We start from the raw sequence: 13,623 nt of genomic DNA, 5'->3' as shown, positions 1-13,623 counted from the left end.
GGTCTGCTGGATTCCCAGTCTAGTAACTGAAGAGCCAGACCACAGGAATAACAGAACCTGTTTGAGTGCTGGAGAAGACGGGAATGTGTCATCCTGGGGATCATTCACTCCGGCACCCTGAGCTCCACCCACCCGCCACTCCGTGTTAAATACCTACTTCCGGCATTTACCGCCCCCCAACACTTTCCTCTAATCATTTTAAAATTACACTTTATTGTCACCAAACAATTGATACTAGAGCGTACAATCATCACAGCGATATTTGATTCTGCGCTTCGCGCTCCCTGAAGTACAAATCAAAGTAAATATAATAAAAATTTATATTATAAAGCATAATTAGAAAATAGAAAAGGGAAAGTAAGATAGTGCAAGTCAGGTCCGGATATTTGGAAGGTTTGGCCCAGATCCGGGTCAGGATCTGTTCAGCAGTCTTATCACAGTTAGAAAGAAGCTGTTCCCAAATCTGGCCGTACGAATCTTCTAGCTCCTGAACCTTCTCTCGGAGGGAAGAGGGACAAAAAGTGTGTTGGCTGGGTGGGTCGTGTCCTTGATTATCCTGGCAGCACTGCTCCGACAGCGTGCGGTGTAAAGTGAGTCCAAGGATGGAAGATTGGTTTGTGTGATGTGCTGGGCTATGTTCACGATCTTCTGTAGCTTCTTCCGGTCTTGGACAGGACAACTTCCATACCAGGTTGTGATGCACCCTAGAAGAATGCTTTCTACGGTGCACCTATAAAAATTAGTGAGGGTTTTAGGGGACAGGCCAAACTTCTTCAGCTTTCTCAGGAAGTAAAGGCGCTGGTGGGCCTTCTTGGCAGCGGACTCTGCTTGGTTAGACCAAGTCAGGTCATTTGTGATATTCACCCCGAGGAACTTAAAGCTTTTGACCTGTTCCACCTGCGCATCACCGATGTAGATGGGGGTCATGCGGTCCGCTACTCCTTCTGAAGTCAACAACCAATTCCTTCATCTTGCTGACATTGAGGGATAGGTTATTGTCTTCGCACCATGCCACCAAGTTCTTAATTTCCTCTCTGTACCCAGACTCATCATAACCCAAGATACGTCCCACAATTGTGGTGTCATCAGCAAACTTATATATTGAGTTTGATGGAAACTTGGCTGCACAATCATGGGTGTACAGTGAGTACAGCAGGGGGCTGAGTCACAGCCTTGTGGGGCACCGGTGCTCAGAGTGATTGTAGAGGAGAGCTTGTCCCCCATTTTTACAGCCTGGGTCCTGTCTGTGAGGAAGTTGAAGATCCAGCTGCAGATCTGAGAGCTAAGACCCAGGTTCCAGAGCTTAGGAATCAATTCACTCTCTCGTATTAGCCACTTCTACCCTCGGAAAATAATCACCGGCTCTCGGGTCTGTTTGTGTCTCTTACCGTGCACACTCTATCAAGCTACTTCGCATCCTTCACTCCAAAGAGCCCGAGCTCGCTCAATCTACCCTCGTAAAACACGTTCTCTCTAATCCAAGCAGCACCCCAAATCATGAATGTTCATACGTCCCTCCCCACTAATCTCCCTCCCGGCACTTACCTTGCAAGCGGCCTAAGCGTTACACCTGCCCATACACCCCCCTCCCTCGCCTCCATTCAGGGCCCCAAACAGTCCTTCCAGGTGAGGCAACACTTCACCCGCGAATCTGCTGGTGTCCAGTGTTCCCGATGCGGCCTCTGTATACTTGTAAGTGAGACCCGCCATAAATTGGGGAACAGCTTTGTCGAGCACCTCCGTTTCAACAGCCAAAAGCGGAACTTCCCGGTGGCTAAATCTTTTAATTCCGATTCCCAGTCCCGTTCCGGCTTGTCGGCCCATGCCAAGATGAGGTCACCCTCAGGGTGGAGGAGAACCACCTTGCGTGCCGGTTGGCAGCCTCCAACCTGATGGCATGGGCATCGATTTCTCCTACGTCTCTCCTCTTCTATTCCCACTCTGGCCTCTTACCTCTTCTCACCCGCATATCAGCTCCCCTGGGTCCCCTCCTCCCTCCCTTTCCTCTTTGGTCCTCTCCAATCAGAGTCCTTCATCTCCAGCCCTTTACCTTTCCTAACCACTTCACCAGTCATCGTCCTTTCCAGTCCTGGCGAAGGGCCTCGCTCGAAATGTCGACTGTTTATCAAGTTCTATTGTTGCTGCGTTCCTCCAGCACGTTGTGTGTGTTATCCTGGTAAATCTCCTCCGCGCCCTCTCCGAGGCTTCCTCACCCTTCCGATGAGGAGGCGACCGGAACTGTGGTCTATGCTGGAATTCTATGAAGAGGCAACTAAAATTTATGATAACAAAGAGCAGTTGATATCATGTACTTGGACTTTCAGAGGGCTTTTGACAAGGCACCCCATGAGAGGTTAATATTCAAATTACAGGAAGTAAGGATTACTATTGGCTCAAAAACAGAAACAACGAGGTACGGGGAGAGGATAATTTTCACATCTAGAAGATGTTAGAAGTGGGGTTCCACAGGGATCGATTGTGGGTTCGCTGCTGTTTTTAATTTACATTAATGATTAGGATAACATATAAACTAGTAAAGTTTGCCGAATTCACAAAATTAGTGGGACGGACTGATAACATTCAGGCAGCTGAATCAATACCGTTAGATCTAAACAAAATCCAGATATGGGCAGATGAAATTCAATGTAAATAAATGTGAAGTATTACATATAGGAAGTAGAAATGTTAGATATAGATATACAGTGGGGGGGAGGGGGTTCTTGAGTTAGACAGCGCACTGAATGAGAAGGATTTGGCGTCCTGGTAGACCCATCACTATCAACATCTGGACGATGCACAGAAGCGAAATAGAATATTGCGCTATATAATGCGCTGAGGAGTTCACGTCAAGAGACGTTCTCCCTCAGCTGTACAATGCGCGTGTGAGGCCACAGCTTGAGTACTGTGTACAATTTTGGTCTCCATATTGTGTGAGGGATATCAAGGCGCTGGAGAGGGTCCAGAGAAGGGCGACCAGACTCATTCCAGGTCTGCAGGGTATGAGCGAGAAGAAAGATTGAAATAATTAATCTTTTTAGTCTAAGTAGACGTAGAATGAGAGGAGACATGATAGGAGTGTTCAAAATCCTTAAGGGTATAATTGGATGACAGGTGCTACTTGAAAATGAATCAAGGACACGGGGCCACAGGTGGACATTGGTTAAGGGGAGATTTCAGACTAACATCAGGAAGCATTTCTTTACACATGAGCTATGGGCACATGGAACAAACTACCTAGTTGTGTAGCTGAGAGTAGCGCCTTAGAGACTTTCAAATCTAAACTCAATAGTTATTTCAACGCGCTACGTGAATAGGAATTTGGCCCGCTTTGTGGGCCGAATGGCCTGCTGTCAGAAACTTTCTAATGTTCTAACTAGAGTTGGCGTTTTATAGAGCTGCAACATTACCTCACGGCCCTTGAACTCAATGCTCCGACCCTCTTAAGCACTCAATCAACTCTCGAGAACTTGCTTCTTTGCTTGTCCAACTCCGGTGAAGACTTTCCACAGATATTAGTAATTCCAAAGGCACTCGGCATTGTGGGAAGAGAAACAGCTTTCTTCAACGCACTTTCTGTTTGCTCTATTGCTTTGACCGTTGTACTTCCCAGGGCGGTTACTGTGTGGATGTGAGAACTCGTCGTCCATGCCGAGTTGTGAAATTCTGATTCGGAACCAGGCGGCAGGGTTAAACAACTTGTGTACGTGTGTCAGACTCTATTGCAAGTTCGCACATGGAATTAGAGAGTCTTATGTACGAATGAAGCGCGCGCGGAGGTTTGTACTGTGACCTTTGGGTGGTCAGCGAAATACTTGTCTGGATCTCTTGGTCAATCAATCTGGCCCTTCGCACCTTCTCCCGTGACACAACCCAAAACAGGTCACTTGGCCTAGTCAGTGCCTGTCAGTGTTTATAATAAAGACGAAAGAAAGATGAGCTTTATTTGTCACGTGTGCGTCGCAACACCGTTACATTCAGTGAAGTACATCGGGGGCGTGACGGGGACAGCCTACAAGTTTCGCCACGCTTCCAGCGCCACAATTTACTAACCCTAACCCTTCGGAATGTGGGAGGAAACCGGAACCCACAGGGTCAATGGAACCCCGATCTTACAGTAACCGCTGCACACCCTTGATCTTACAGCCACACACCCTCCCTCCGCTTTTTGACCAGTGGGTTCCCCACTGTTGTACGGGTTAATCGTTCGCTTTTGGATTTACGGACTGCGCTCTGTAACCGCGGTTTTCAGAACACGTGAGGCGAGAGGCAAAGACTGGCAACACGCTGAGTTGTAAACAGGGACGGTTGCAACACCGTGAAACCTGACTGGAGCTCTGTAACATAAGGTCACCCCCGAGGTCTCAGTTGCGGTAATCTAATGATGCTGCAGAATCTGGCGGCATATCGGTTAGCTCAAGGTCACACGGGAAGGCTTCACAGCGCGGCCAAGGCCCCTGGAAGTAGCGGGGTCTAATATTAGAGAAACACGAACACTGCGGGTGCAGGGATTCGCAGCAAGAAATAATTTGCGGGAGGGGATCAGCGGGTCGAGCAGCATCCGCGGAAGAAAAGGAGCCGAGTGGAAATCCTGCATCAGGACCCTTTCCTCCCACAGACTCTGCTCGATCCGCTGTGTTCCTCCGGCAGATTATTTGCTGCTGATGGCAGATATTCCCGCCATGACTTGTTTTGGCCCTCCATAAGACCATGAGATGAAGGAGCCCATTCAGCCCATCGAGTCTGCTCCGCCATTCCATCAAGGCTGATTTACTATCCCCCTCAACCCCATTCTCCTGCCTTCTCCCCATAACCTTGACACCCTGACCAATCAAGAACCTATTAATCTCCACTTTAAATATACCCAAATGACTTTGCCTCCACAGCCGTCGGTAGCAATTCATTCCACAGGAATTCCTCCTCATCTCAGTTCTAAAGGGACGTCCTTGTACTCTGAGACCGTGCCCTCTGGTCTTGGACTCCTCCACCATATGAAACATCCTCTCCACGTCCATTCTATTCAAAGAGGGGGTCAAATAAATGAGACCCCCTTCCCCAAACCTCCCCGCTCTTCTTATCCTACCCCCGCCACTTTCTGACCCTGCCCTGATCAACCACGGCAGGAGATGACGCCAGATTTTGGGCCACCACTCCGGATGGTCTGTGCCAGCGTCAACAGGCTACATAAATGCAACTCGTGTCTCAGAGTCTTTTATCATACCCTTTAATGGGCCACTCGATAATAAACCCTCCCCCCCCCCTCCTCTGGCTGGCGACTGAGGCCGAAGGGTGGGGGTGTGGAGGGAGGTGGGGCGCACGGCCAGTGAGACAAGGTTCCCATAAATAGAGCGGACAGCGGTATATAGGCAAGTGCGCAAGAGCGCACGGGAGTTCTCGCCGCCGATCCGAGTGCGAGGAGTTATCTGCGGTTTATCGCCCTTCGTCCAAACCGATTACCATGAAGTACTATTCGACCCGGGCCAGGTACGCGGTGGCTCCCGCCAGCCTGAAGTCCACCCGCGCCGTCCGTTTCCCGAACGATATAGTATTTCAGGATCACATTCGGCAGGGCGATCTGGAGCAGGTCGGGCGCTTCATCAGAGCGAGCAAGGTGAAGCTGGACTCCATCTACCCGTCTGGTGAGTTTCCGATCCGAGGGTTTTGTAGGGGGGAATGTGGTCACTCTCTGCCCCTCGGCGCTGGAAAAGGCGCCATGGGAGTAATTTCCCTAAGGGGCACCTCCTCCTCTTGTGTTGCGGACAGCCCTCGGAGGAGATGAGAAACCTTTGCCCTTGTGTGTAAAGGGAAGCGGGGAGAGTAATCCCAGACAATTCTAGAGGGCGTGTCTTAAGGTGAGAGGGCCAAAGTATGGAGCAGGTTTTAGAACATAGAATAGTTCGGCCCAAACGTCTGCACCGACCATGATGCCATTTTAAACTAATCTATCTGCCTGCACATGGTCCATATCCCTCCAATGCCTGCCTGTTCGCGTGTCTGTCTAAACGCCTCTTAAACGATGTGGCCTATACCAGCTCACCTGACAGCGCGTTCCAGGCACGCACCACCCTCAGGTACTGAGGTACCTACTACTCTCAACTACAGAGCTCCTTCAACCCCCTCCCTTACTTCAAAGCTGTGTGGAAGTGATTGATATTTCCACGTGGGAAAAAAGCTTCTGACCATCTTTAAAGTTCAAAGTCAATTTATTACCAATGTATGTAGTATATGTTACCGTATACTGCCTTGAAATTCATTATCTCGCAGACATTGATGGGGGAAAATGCGATACGAAACACTATACATAAACGGACAAAGTCGTACAAACAACCAAGGTGCAAGAGGACAAGCTACAAATAAAAATAATACTGAGAACAGGAATTGAAAATAGTCCTTGAAAATTAATCAGTGTAATTGGCTGTTTTTCCTAACCAATCAGAAGGCAGAGTGTGGTCGTAGATGGAGCGAGTTCTGCCTGACCAGTGGGTTTCTGCAGGGACTTGTGTTGGGATTCCTGCTCTTCGCGAACGACGGACGGGAAAGTGGAGGGGAGGGTTGAGTAAGTTTGCAGATGACCTGGAGGCTGGTGGTGTCGTGGATAGTGTACAAGGTTGTTGGAGGTTACAACGGGACATTGACAGGATGCGGAGCTGAGCTGAGAGATGGAATTCAACCTAGAAAAGTGCGTGAAGTAATTCAGGTTGGAAGGTAAAACTTGGAGATGATACACAGGGTTCTTAGTAGTGTGGAGGAACAGAGGGATCTTCGCACTCTTCCCTCTGAGCCGCACGGTATCCGCAATGCTCCCGCGCACGTCGCCATTGTTGCTGCGCAGCCGGAGTTTTCTCTTAAATAATGTGCGGTGCAGCTTTCAGGCCGAGTTAAAAAAAAACAAAATCCTGTTCAGCGCTATTGTTGGTCAGTTCAGCTGTGAAAAACAAATTGATAGGACACCGGATCTTGGCGCCCACGTCCAAATATCCCCCAATGTTGCCGCGCAGGTTGAAAGGGTGATTAAGGTCTTCCTTAGTCAGGAGATCGAGTTCAAAAGCTGCAGCTCCGGAAAACTCTGGTTAGACCACACTTGGGACATTGTGTTCAGTTCTGGTCGCCTCATCATGGGAAGGATGTGGAAACTTAAGGGAAGATGCAGATTATAGAACATGTCTTATGAGGAAAGGCAGAGTGAGCTAGGGGTGTTTCTCTTTCAAGGAGGGTGTGAGAAGTGATTTTATAGAGGTGTTGAAGATAAGAGGCATAGATTGAGTGGACAGCCACAGATCTTTTCCCAGAGCGGAAATAGCTAACACGAGGGGGCGTAACTTCAGGTTTTTGGTTCAGAGGCAGGGCTTTCTTTTGCACTGAGAGTGGCGTGTGGAATATGTGCCAGGGTTGGTGGTAGAGGCAGAAACATTAGGGAAATTTGAGAGACTATTATATAGGCACCTGGTGGTCGTCGTAAGGTCGCACCTGTAATTTCCAGTTGGCGGACGATTTCCCTCCACGCCGCTCTGTCCTGACACTTGTCCACAATATCCCTAGTCTTGTCCAGCTTGGTCCAATCCTTGATGTTATCCAGCCACGTTGTTCTTTCCCTTCTTCTTCCTTTCTTTCCCTCCTCCACCTTTCCATATAGCAAGTCCGACAAGATGTTATCTCTCCGCGTAACGTGCCCGCAATAAGCAACTTTTAACTTCATAATCTTCTTCAGCAATGTCCATGGTCTCTCAGCTTCGGGCAAACCCCGCTCATTTGAAACTTTCTCTACCCAGCTAATCCTCAACATTCATCAACAGCACCGCCTAAGAGAACAAAATCGAGGGTGGTAAGCAAAACAAACACGAAAGGGTGATAGAAAACTGGAAGGCAAATGTAGGAGGGAGGGGTTAGAAGGACCTTGGAGTAGGTTGAAGGTTCTGCACTGTGTCATAATGCTGCATGTGTTTTAATTTCAGGAATGGCAGCTCTTCACGAGGCGGTCCTCACGGGCAACCTGGACTGCGTGAAGCTGCTCCTCAGGTACGGAGCTGATATTCAACAGAGGGACGAGAATGGCTGGACGGCCCTCCACATAGCCTGCAGTGACGGACACGTGGAGATTGCAAAGTAAGGCGCAAACTCACCCCAACACTGACAACTGAAGGTCAATGTTTGAAACATCTGTCGGAGCATGGCGGGACGTTAGTGGTTCCTCCTCATCCATCAGTAGCATAGCGGTTAGAATGACTCTATTACAGCGCCGGCGACCCGCTTCCAATCTCTGCCACTGTCTGTAAGGAGTTCATGTGTTCTCCCTGTATGAGCTTCCCCTGGGTGCTCCAGTCTCCCACCACTCAGCCCACGTCCCCTTCAGCCACAAGGTCCAGAAGCCCGAAGTCCCACATCACCTGCTTCAAGAACATCTACTTCCTTTCAACCATTTGGTTCTTGAGCCAACCAGTACAACCCTAGTCAGTATAATACCATGACCACTTTGTGCTACAATGGACTATGTTTTTTTCTTCTAATTGTGTTCTTCTTTGTAAAACTTCTGTTTAATCTGTCTTTCTTGTAAAAATTGCACTTAATTTATGTGTTCCAGATGATTGTTGTGTCCCTAATATTATATCATAATGATGCTACGGCAAGAGAGAATTTTATTACATCTGTGTAAGTTCAAAGTTCTAAGTGAATTCATTATCAAAATGTATATTTGTTATCACACACTGAGATTCATGTTCTTTCAGATATTCACAGTAAAATACAATAGGATTCATGAAAACCGCACCCAAACTAAGACTGACAAACAACCAATGTGCAAAAGAAGACAAGCTGAATAAATACAAAATATATAATACTAATTAATTCTAAAAACTGATACTGAGAATGTGAGTCCTTGAAATAGGTTGTGTTCAGTGATCATTTCAGCGTTGTGGCGAGTGACGTTACCCACTCTGGTTCAGCAGCTTGACGTTTGGGGGGTAATAACTGCTCCTGCATCTGGTAGCGTGGGACCTAAGGTTCCTGTAACTCCTTCCTGATGGTAGCAGTGAGAAGAGAGCATGGCCTGGGTGGCGGGGTCCCTGACGATGGATGCTGCCTTCTTGCGGCAGCGCTCTTTGTAGATGCGCTCCGTGGCGGGGAGGTATTTTCCTGGCCACTTTGTGTGGGCTTTATGTGTACACACATGCGTATGAAAATAAACTTAACTTTGTCTCGAAGCCCCGGTTATGTTTGCGCAGAGGCAGAAGTTATTATCTCCACTTTAATTGTTCTTGTAGCAGTGTTTCACTCTGCCTTTCGCCCTTCCAGGTACCTATTGTCCCAGGGAGCTCGAGTGGATTCAGTGAATGACGATGGGGAGCTACCCGTTGACCTGATCGACCCGGAAGACGTCGAGCTGCGGCTGCTTTTCCAGCCCCGAGGGGCTGTTTGAAGAGACGCCTGAAATGGCGCAGCACGATTCCTTGTTTGAGGTCCCAAAGGGACCAAATCCTCAGCTGTGATTGTGCATTGTACTGTGAAGAGCAAGGGAAGGAGGAGGTCTTCGACAAGGACCCACACCACTCCCCCCAAGTGTATTCCCTTTACTTCTTCGTTTCACCAACGTTGTTGTTTCATTCATTTTATTTTAGCAAGAAGTTTAACAAATGTTTCTGTCGCAAGGATTGCTGATCAAAATTTCCGACTTCCTGCAATGGACTGACCACTGTGAAGCTCATGCCCATTAACCAGTCTTACATGCACCGGAGTCTTAACTTGTGGCAGTTCTATTGTAACTTGTATTCCTTAAATAACCTCACTTATTCCAGCGTGAAGCTTTGATCTTTTTGGTGACTAGTGTTTACTGGATTTTAAATTCAGTTTACCAAGTATATTTGCAATTATCTCCGTAATCTCCACACTTCCCGTTTCTTCAACGCTCTCCTCAAAACCTTCCTCCTTATCCATACGTTTGACCCCAAAAATCTTTCACGGCACTGTTCCCTCTAAGCTGTGTGGGTCCACGGCCACAGTGTGACTCAAATGCTCCTGCACACATAGCCTTTGTTGCTGGAATTCTCTTTTATATAATGTTAATATAATTTTGAAATTATGTAAATATAATGTTGAAGTTATGCTAATATAATCTTGAAATCTATGTTAATCTAATTCTGAAATACCCTGTAATTAATTATGTATTAATGAATATAATCCATATATTTTCTAAATAACAAATGTACCACATTTAAGAACTTTAACCTATTTACATCGTCAGTGTTTCAAATTACAACTTACAAATTGTAACAATAAACACAGAATGGAAGTTGGCAGCTCATTGTTAATGAACTGCTGGCCACTGAATGCCAATGCTGTAATAAAAAAAAAATCATTTAAAGTGCTGCGGAGTTTTCCTGCTCAGTGCAATGGTTGGTCCATGCAGCTGTCAAAAAATAATAGAGGGAACGCTGCTTCAATGTCAACCTCTGTCTGATAATTCTTTTGTAAAGCAGCTTGGAGCATTTTACCAGAAGTTGAAGTTGTTATGAATACTGTTACATGTACAGGACCATGCTTTGTATATTTATAAATGAATAAAGTTATACATTTTGTTACAAAGGGTTGTGAAAGTTGACTTGTTTCGTTGGCGGTGCATGGTTTCTAAGTGGTTCCCATCAAGCCCACATTGCTGTGAATAACTGGGACTGAGTGTACGTGCAAAATCTCTATATAATTACCCTCCATTTTGCTGACAAAACCGCTCTACTTTAATGGGGAGAAGTAGCTGTAGTTTCTGCCACTAGTTCTGTTGCCGCAGTGTTTTAAACACACTCTGATCTCTGACTAAAGGCAGTTAGTGTAATGCTTTACAGCACCAGTGGCCTGAGTTCAATTCCCGTTGATGTCTGTAAGGAGTTTGTATGTTCTCCACGTGACCGGGCGGGTATCCTCGGGTGCTCGTTTCCTCCTGAATACATTTTAAAGTTGTTTGGGTAGTAAGTTGTGGGCATGCAATATTGGGGCTGGATGGGCTGCCCCCCAGCACAATCCTCAGACCGTGCTGGCCATTGACACAAACGCTGTGTTTCACTGTATGCTTCGATGTACGTGAGACAAATCAACCTTCAGTCGTTAAACTGATATTGTTTGCTGCAGAATTAGCTATTTCCCATCAGCCAGGGAAAGTAGCCGAGCCCATTGAATGGGTTTGTGTTGTCCAAAACCTCCCTGTAATTAGCATCTTGCTACGCATCTGACAACTCAAAATTGTCTGCTGAGAAGGATGTTCCTCATTATGTCTGTGTCCCTTGTAATGACGATTGTGGTAATAAATCTCAGGTTTATTATTTCTCTCTATAGCGCCTGTGCAATAATCTTTGCAGGTTCTAAAGCAAGCAGCCTCCATCCAGGTCAATCTCTCTGCATAATTACAATACATCAGCGCTGATAGAATTATAAATCCACTCAGCATCCTCCCTCGTACTATGCCCAAGTCCTGTTCCTGCTCCCTACTCATGAGGCTTCTTTTGACAAAGCACCCATCACCTCCTCCCACCCCCATGGTGCCTCTCCTCCATGCTCCAGTCCAAATTTACAGCAAATTCAGATATTCATTACATGTGCACGGAAACATACAGTGACGAGTGTCGTTAGTGTTAACAACCAGCGTAAGCTAAGGATGTGCAGGGGGCAGCCTGCGAGGTACCGTCAGACATGATGGTATTTGCTGCTCCGGCTTCCCTTCCGGCAGGGAGTTTTAAACTGCCACGCTATCGTGGTTGACCCTCCAGGAAGACCACTACCTCGTCGTGGCCTGGAGGCTTGCGTGCCTCCGTGACCCGGTGAGCGATGCTGGCTGGAGTCAGGGCCTTGTGCTTTGGCTCCTGGTAGGGTCTCTTTCAATATTTTTATTAGTATTATATAAATTGCATGGATATAAATACAAAGTTCATAAGGATACAAGCAATACGAGTTGCATTTAAATCACCGTATCCCATACTCCAAATCAGTCATGTAGAAACAAAGATTGAATTATGAAATGAAATAAAGTAGAATGATTGTATTTTATTTAAAAAAATCTACCCCCATGACCAAAAAGAAAAGAGAAAAAAATACTTTACCATATAATATAATAATGATGGCTCAGAACCATACTCAATAACAGTTCAAAGATTATGACGATAACTCAGAAAGGGTCCCCCTAACATTAGAAAATCGTGTTTAGAATCAGAAATCAAACAACGAACCTTCTCTAGATCGAGGCACAGCATAACTTCAGATAGCCTTTGAACATGAGTGGGCGGGGCAGTCTCCTTCCACTTGAGCAAGATCGCCCTCCTGGCCATAGGGGACATAAAGGCCAAAACCCGCAAATTAGGCGGCTTCAGTTTTGAAATACTATCCTCAACAATACCAGACCTGGTGGGGTCACCCATGGCAAACAGGTCAAAGGGTAGAGGCCAGACTAAGAGTGGTTTCTCCCCTCACTTCCTCAAGATTCGGGGGCTTAGCTTAGGGCTCAAAACCCTGAATGGTCAAAATAAGGTTACAGAAAGGGCAATGAAGAATCTTCTACACCGGTGTGTGACGGTAAGGACAGACGGAGATGGAGCACCCTCACTGCTGCCAGTGAGTAAACGATGGTTATATTACAGCTCGGGGCGTGGCGGAGTCCACAGTTCAATTCCGGCACTGTTCTGTAAGGAGTCTCTGTGGAATGCATGGATTTCCCCCGGGTGCTCAGGTTTCCTCCCACAGTCCAAAGGCGTACCGGGTAGGTTAATTGTCCCTTGGTTAGGTTAGAGCTGATCGGGTTTGCTGGGGTTTGATGAGGCAGCGTGGCTCAGAGGGCTGTAAAGGCCTACTCTGTGCTCCATCAATAAAATAAATAAGTAAAATCATTTGGGTGTAAAGAATTTCCTCTCATCAATGAACCTAAAACCGCCTTCCCTCACTAACTCAGTTCCCTTCCACCAACCCTCTCCTCCAGCCTCCCCACTGACAAGTCCCCAGCCCAGCTGCCTGAAGCCCTCCCCCCCACCCAGCGCAGGAATGTCGCGCAATTCTGAAGCAAGCCTCAAACTCCAGGACTTGGAGGCGGACGCTGATTCCGCACAAGTGACAAGGGTTATGCGGGGCGATGCCGAAGATGGAGGTGGCCTGACTAGGGGCGCTAACGAGGGGAGTTAAAGCCGGCAGATCGCTGTGGCAGCCGCGGACGTGACAGTGCCTATGAGGTAAGCTCTTGGCAGGCAGCAGAGAGTCCTGGAATGGAACTGGAATGCGGTCCTCCATAATCCTCACTTGGCCAGTGGCCCTGCTAATGGACAGTTCACTTCTAACATGTGAAACCATCGTCTTTGTGGGACAAGGGTTCCCGGTTTGGTCTAAGCTCAGGAATTGTAGCGGTCACCGAGGTGAGTAACTGACTTATTGTTCTCACTTGTATCAAACAGTGAAAACTGGTGTTTAAGTGCAATCGAGAGATCACTTCCATACTGAAGAATATTGACATAGTGTGAAGAATAACAGAATGCGGAAAATAGAACATAGAACTTGGTGGTGCGAGTCCTGAGGCTCCTGTACCTTCTACCTGATGGCAGCAGTGAGAGGACGGCCTGGGTGGTGAGCACCTTTGATGGTGGATGTTGCTTTTCCACATAGATGTGC

At 47.3% G+C, this 13,623-nt stretch overlaps 1 protein-coding gene across 1 annotated transcript; it reads left to right on the top strand.

The window, feature by feature from the left end:
- The first annotated feature begins 5,360 nt into the window (after positions 1-5,360).
- Positions 5,361-10,572, top strand: ppp1r27a (protein phosphatase 1, regulatory subunit 27a). The gene is made up of 3 exons (XM_073026353.1): positions 5,361-5,636; positions 7,950-8,100; positions 9,286-10,572. Exons 1-3 carry the CDS (start codon positions 5,456-5,458, stop codon positions 9,407-9,409), a joined length of 456 nt encoding a protein of 151 aa, XP_072882454.1. The 5' UTR covers positions 5,361-5,455; the 3' UTR covers positions 9,410-10,572.
- Positions 10,573-13,623: the final 3,051 nt, after the last annotated feature.

This window comes from Hemitrygon akajei, chromosome 22 (assembly GCF_048418815.1).
Source record: "Hemitrygon akajei chromosome 22, sHemAka1.3, whole genome shotgun sequence".
Lineage (NCBI taxonomy): Eukaryota > Metazoa > Chordata > Chondrichthyes > Myliobatiformes > Dasyatidae > Hemitrygon > Hemitrygon akajei.
This window is presented reverse-complemented; position numbering and strand designations above follow the sequence as displayed.

Excerpts from the sequence above, each read along its gene's own strand:
- ppp1r27a (XM_073026353.1), top strand. The coding sequence starts at position 5,456 with ATGAAGTACTATTCGACCCGGGCCAGGTACGCGGTGGCTCCCGCCAGC. Across the intron at positions 5,637-7,949 it reads GGACTCCATCTACCCGTCTG|GAATGGCAGCTCTTCACGAG; the intron begins GTGAGTTTCCGA and ends TTTTAATTTCAG. Across the intron at positions 8,101-9,285 it reads GGACACGTGGAGATTGCAAA|GTACCTATTGTCCCAGGGAG; the intron begins GTAAGGCGCAAA and ends TCGCCCTTCCAG.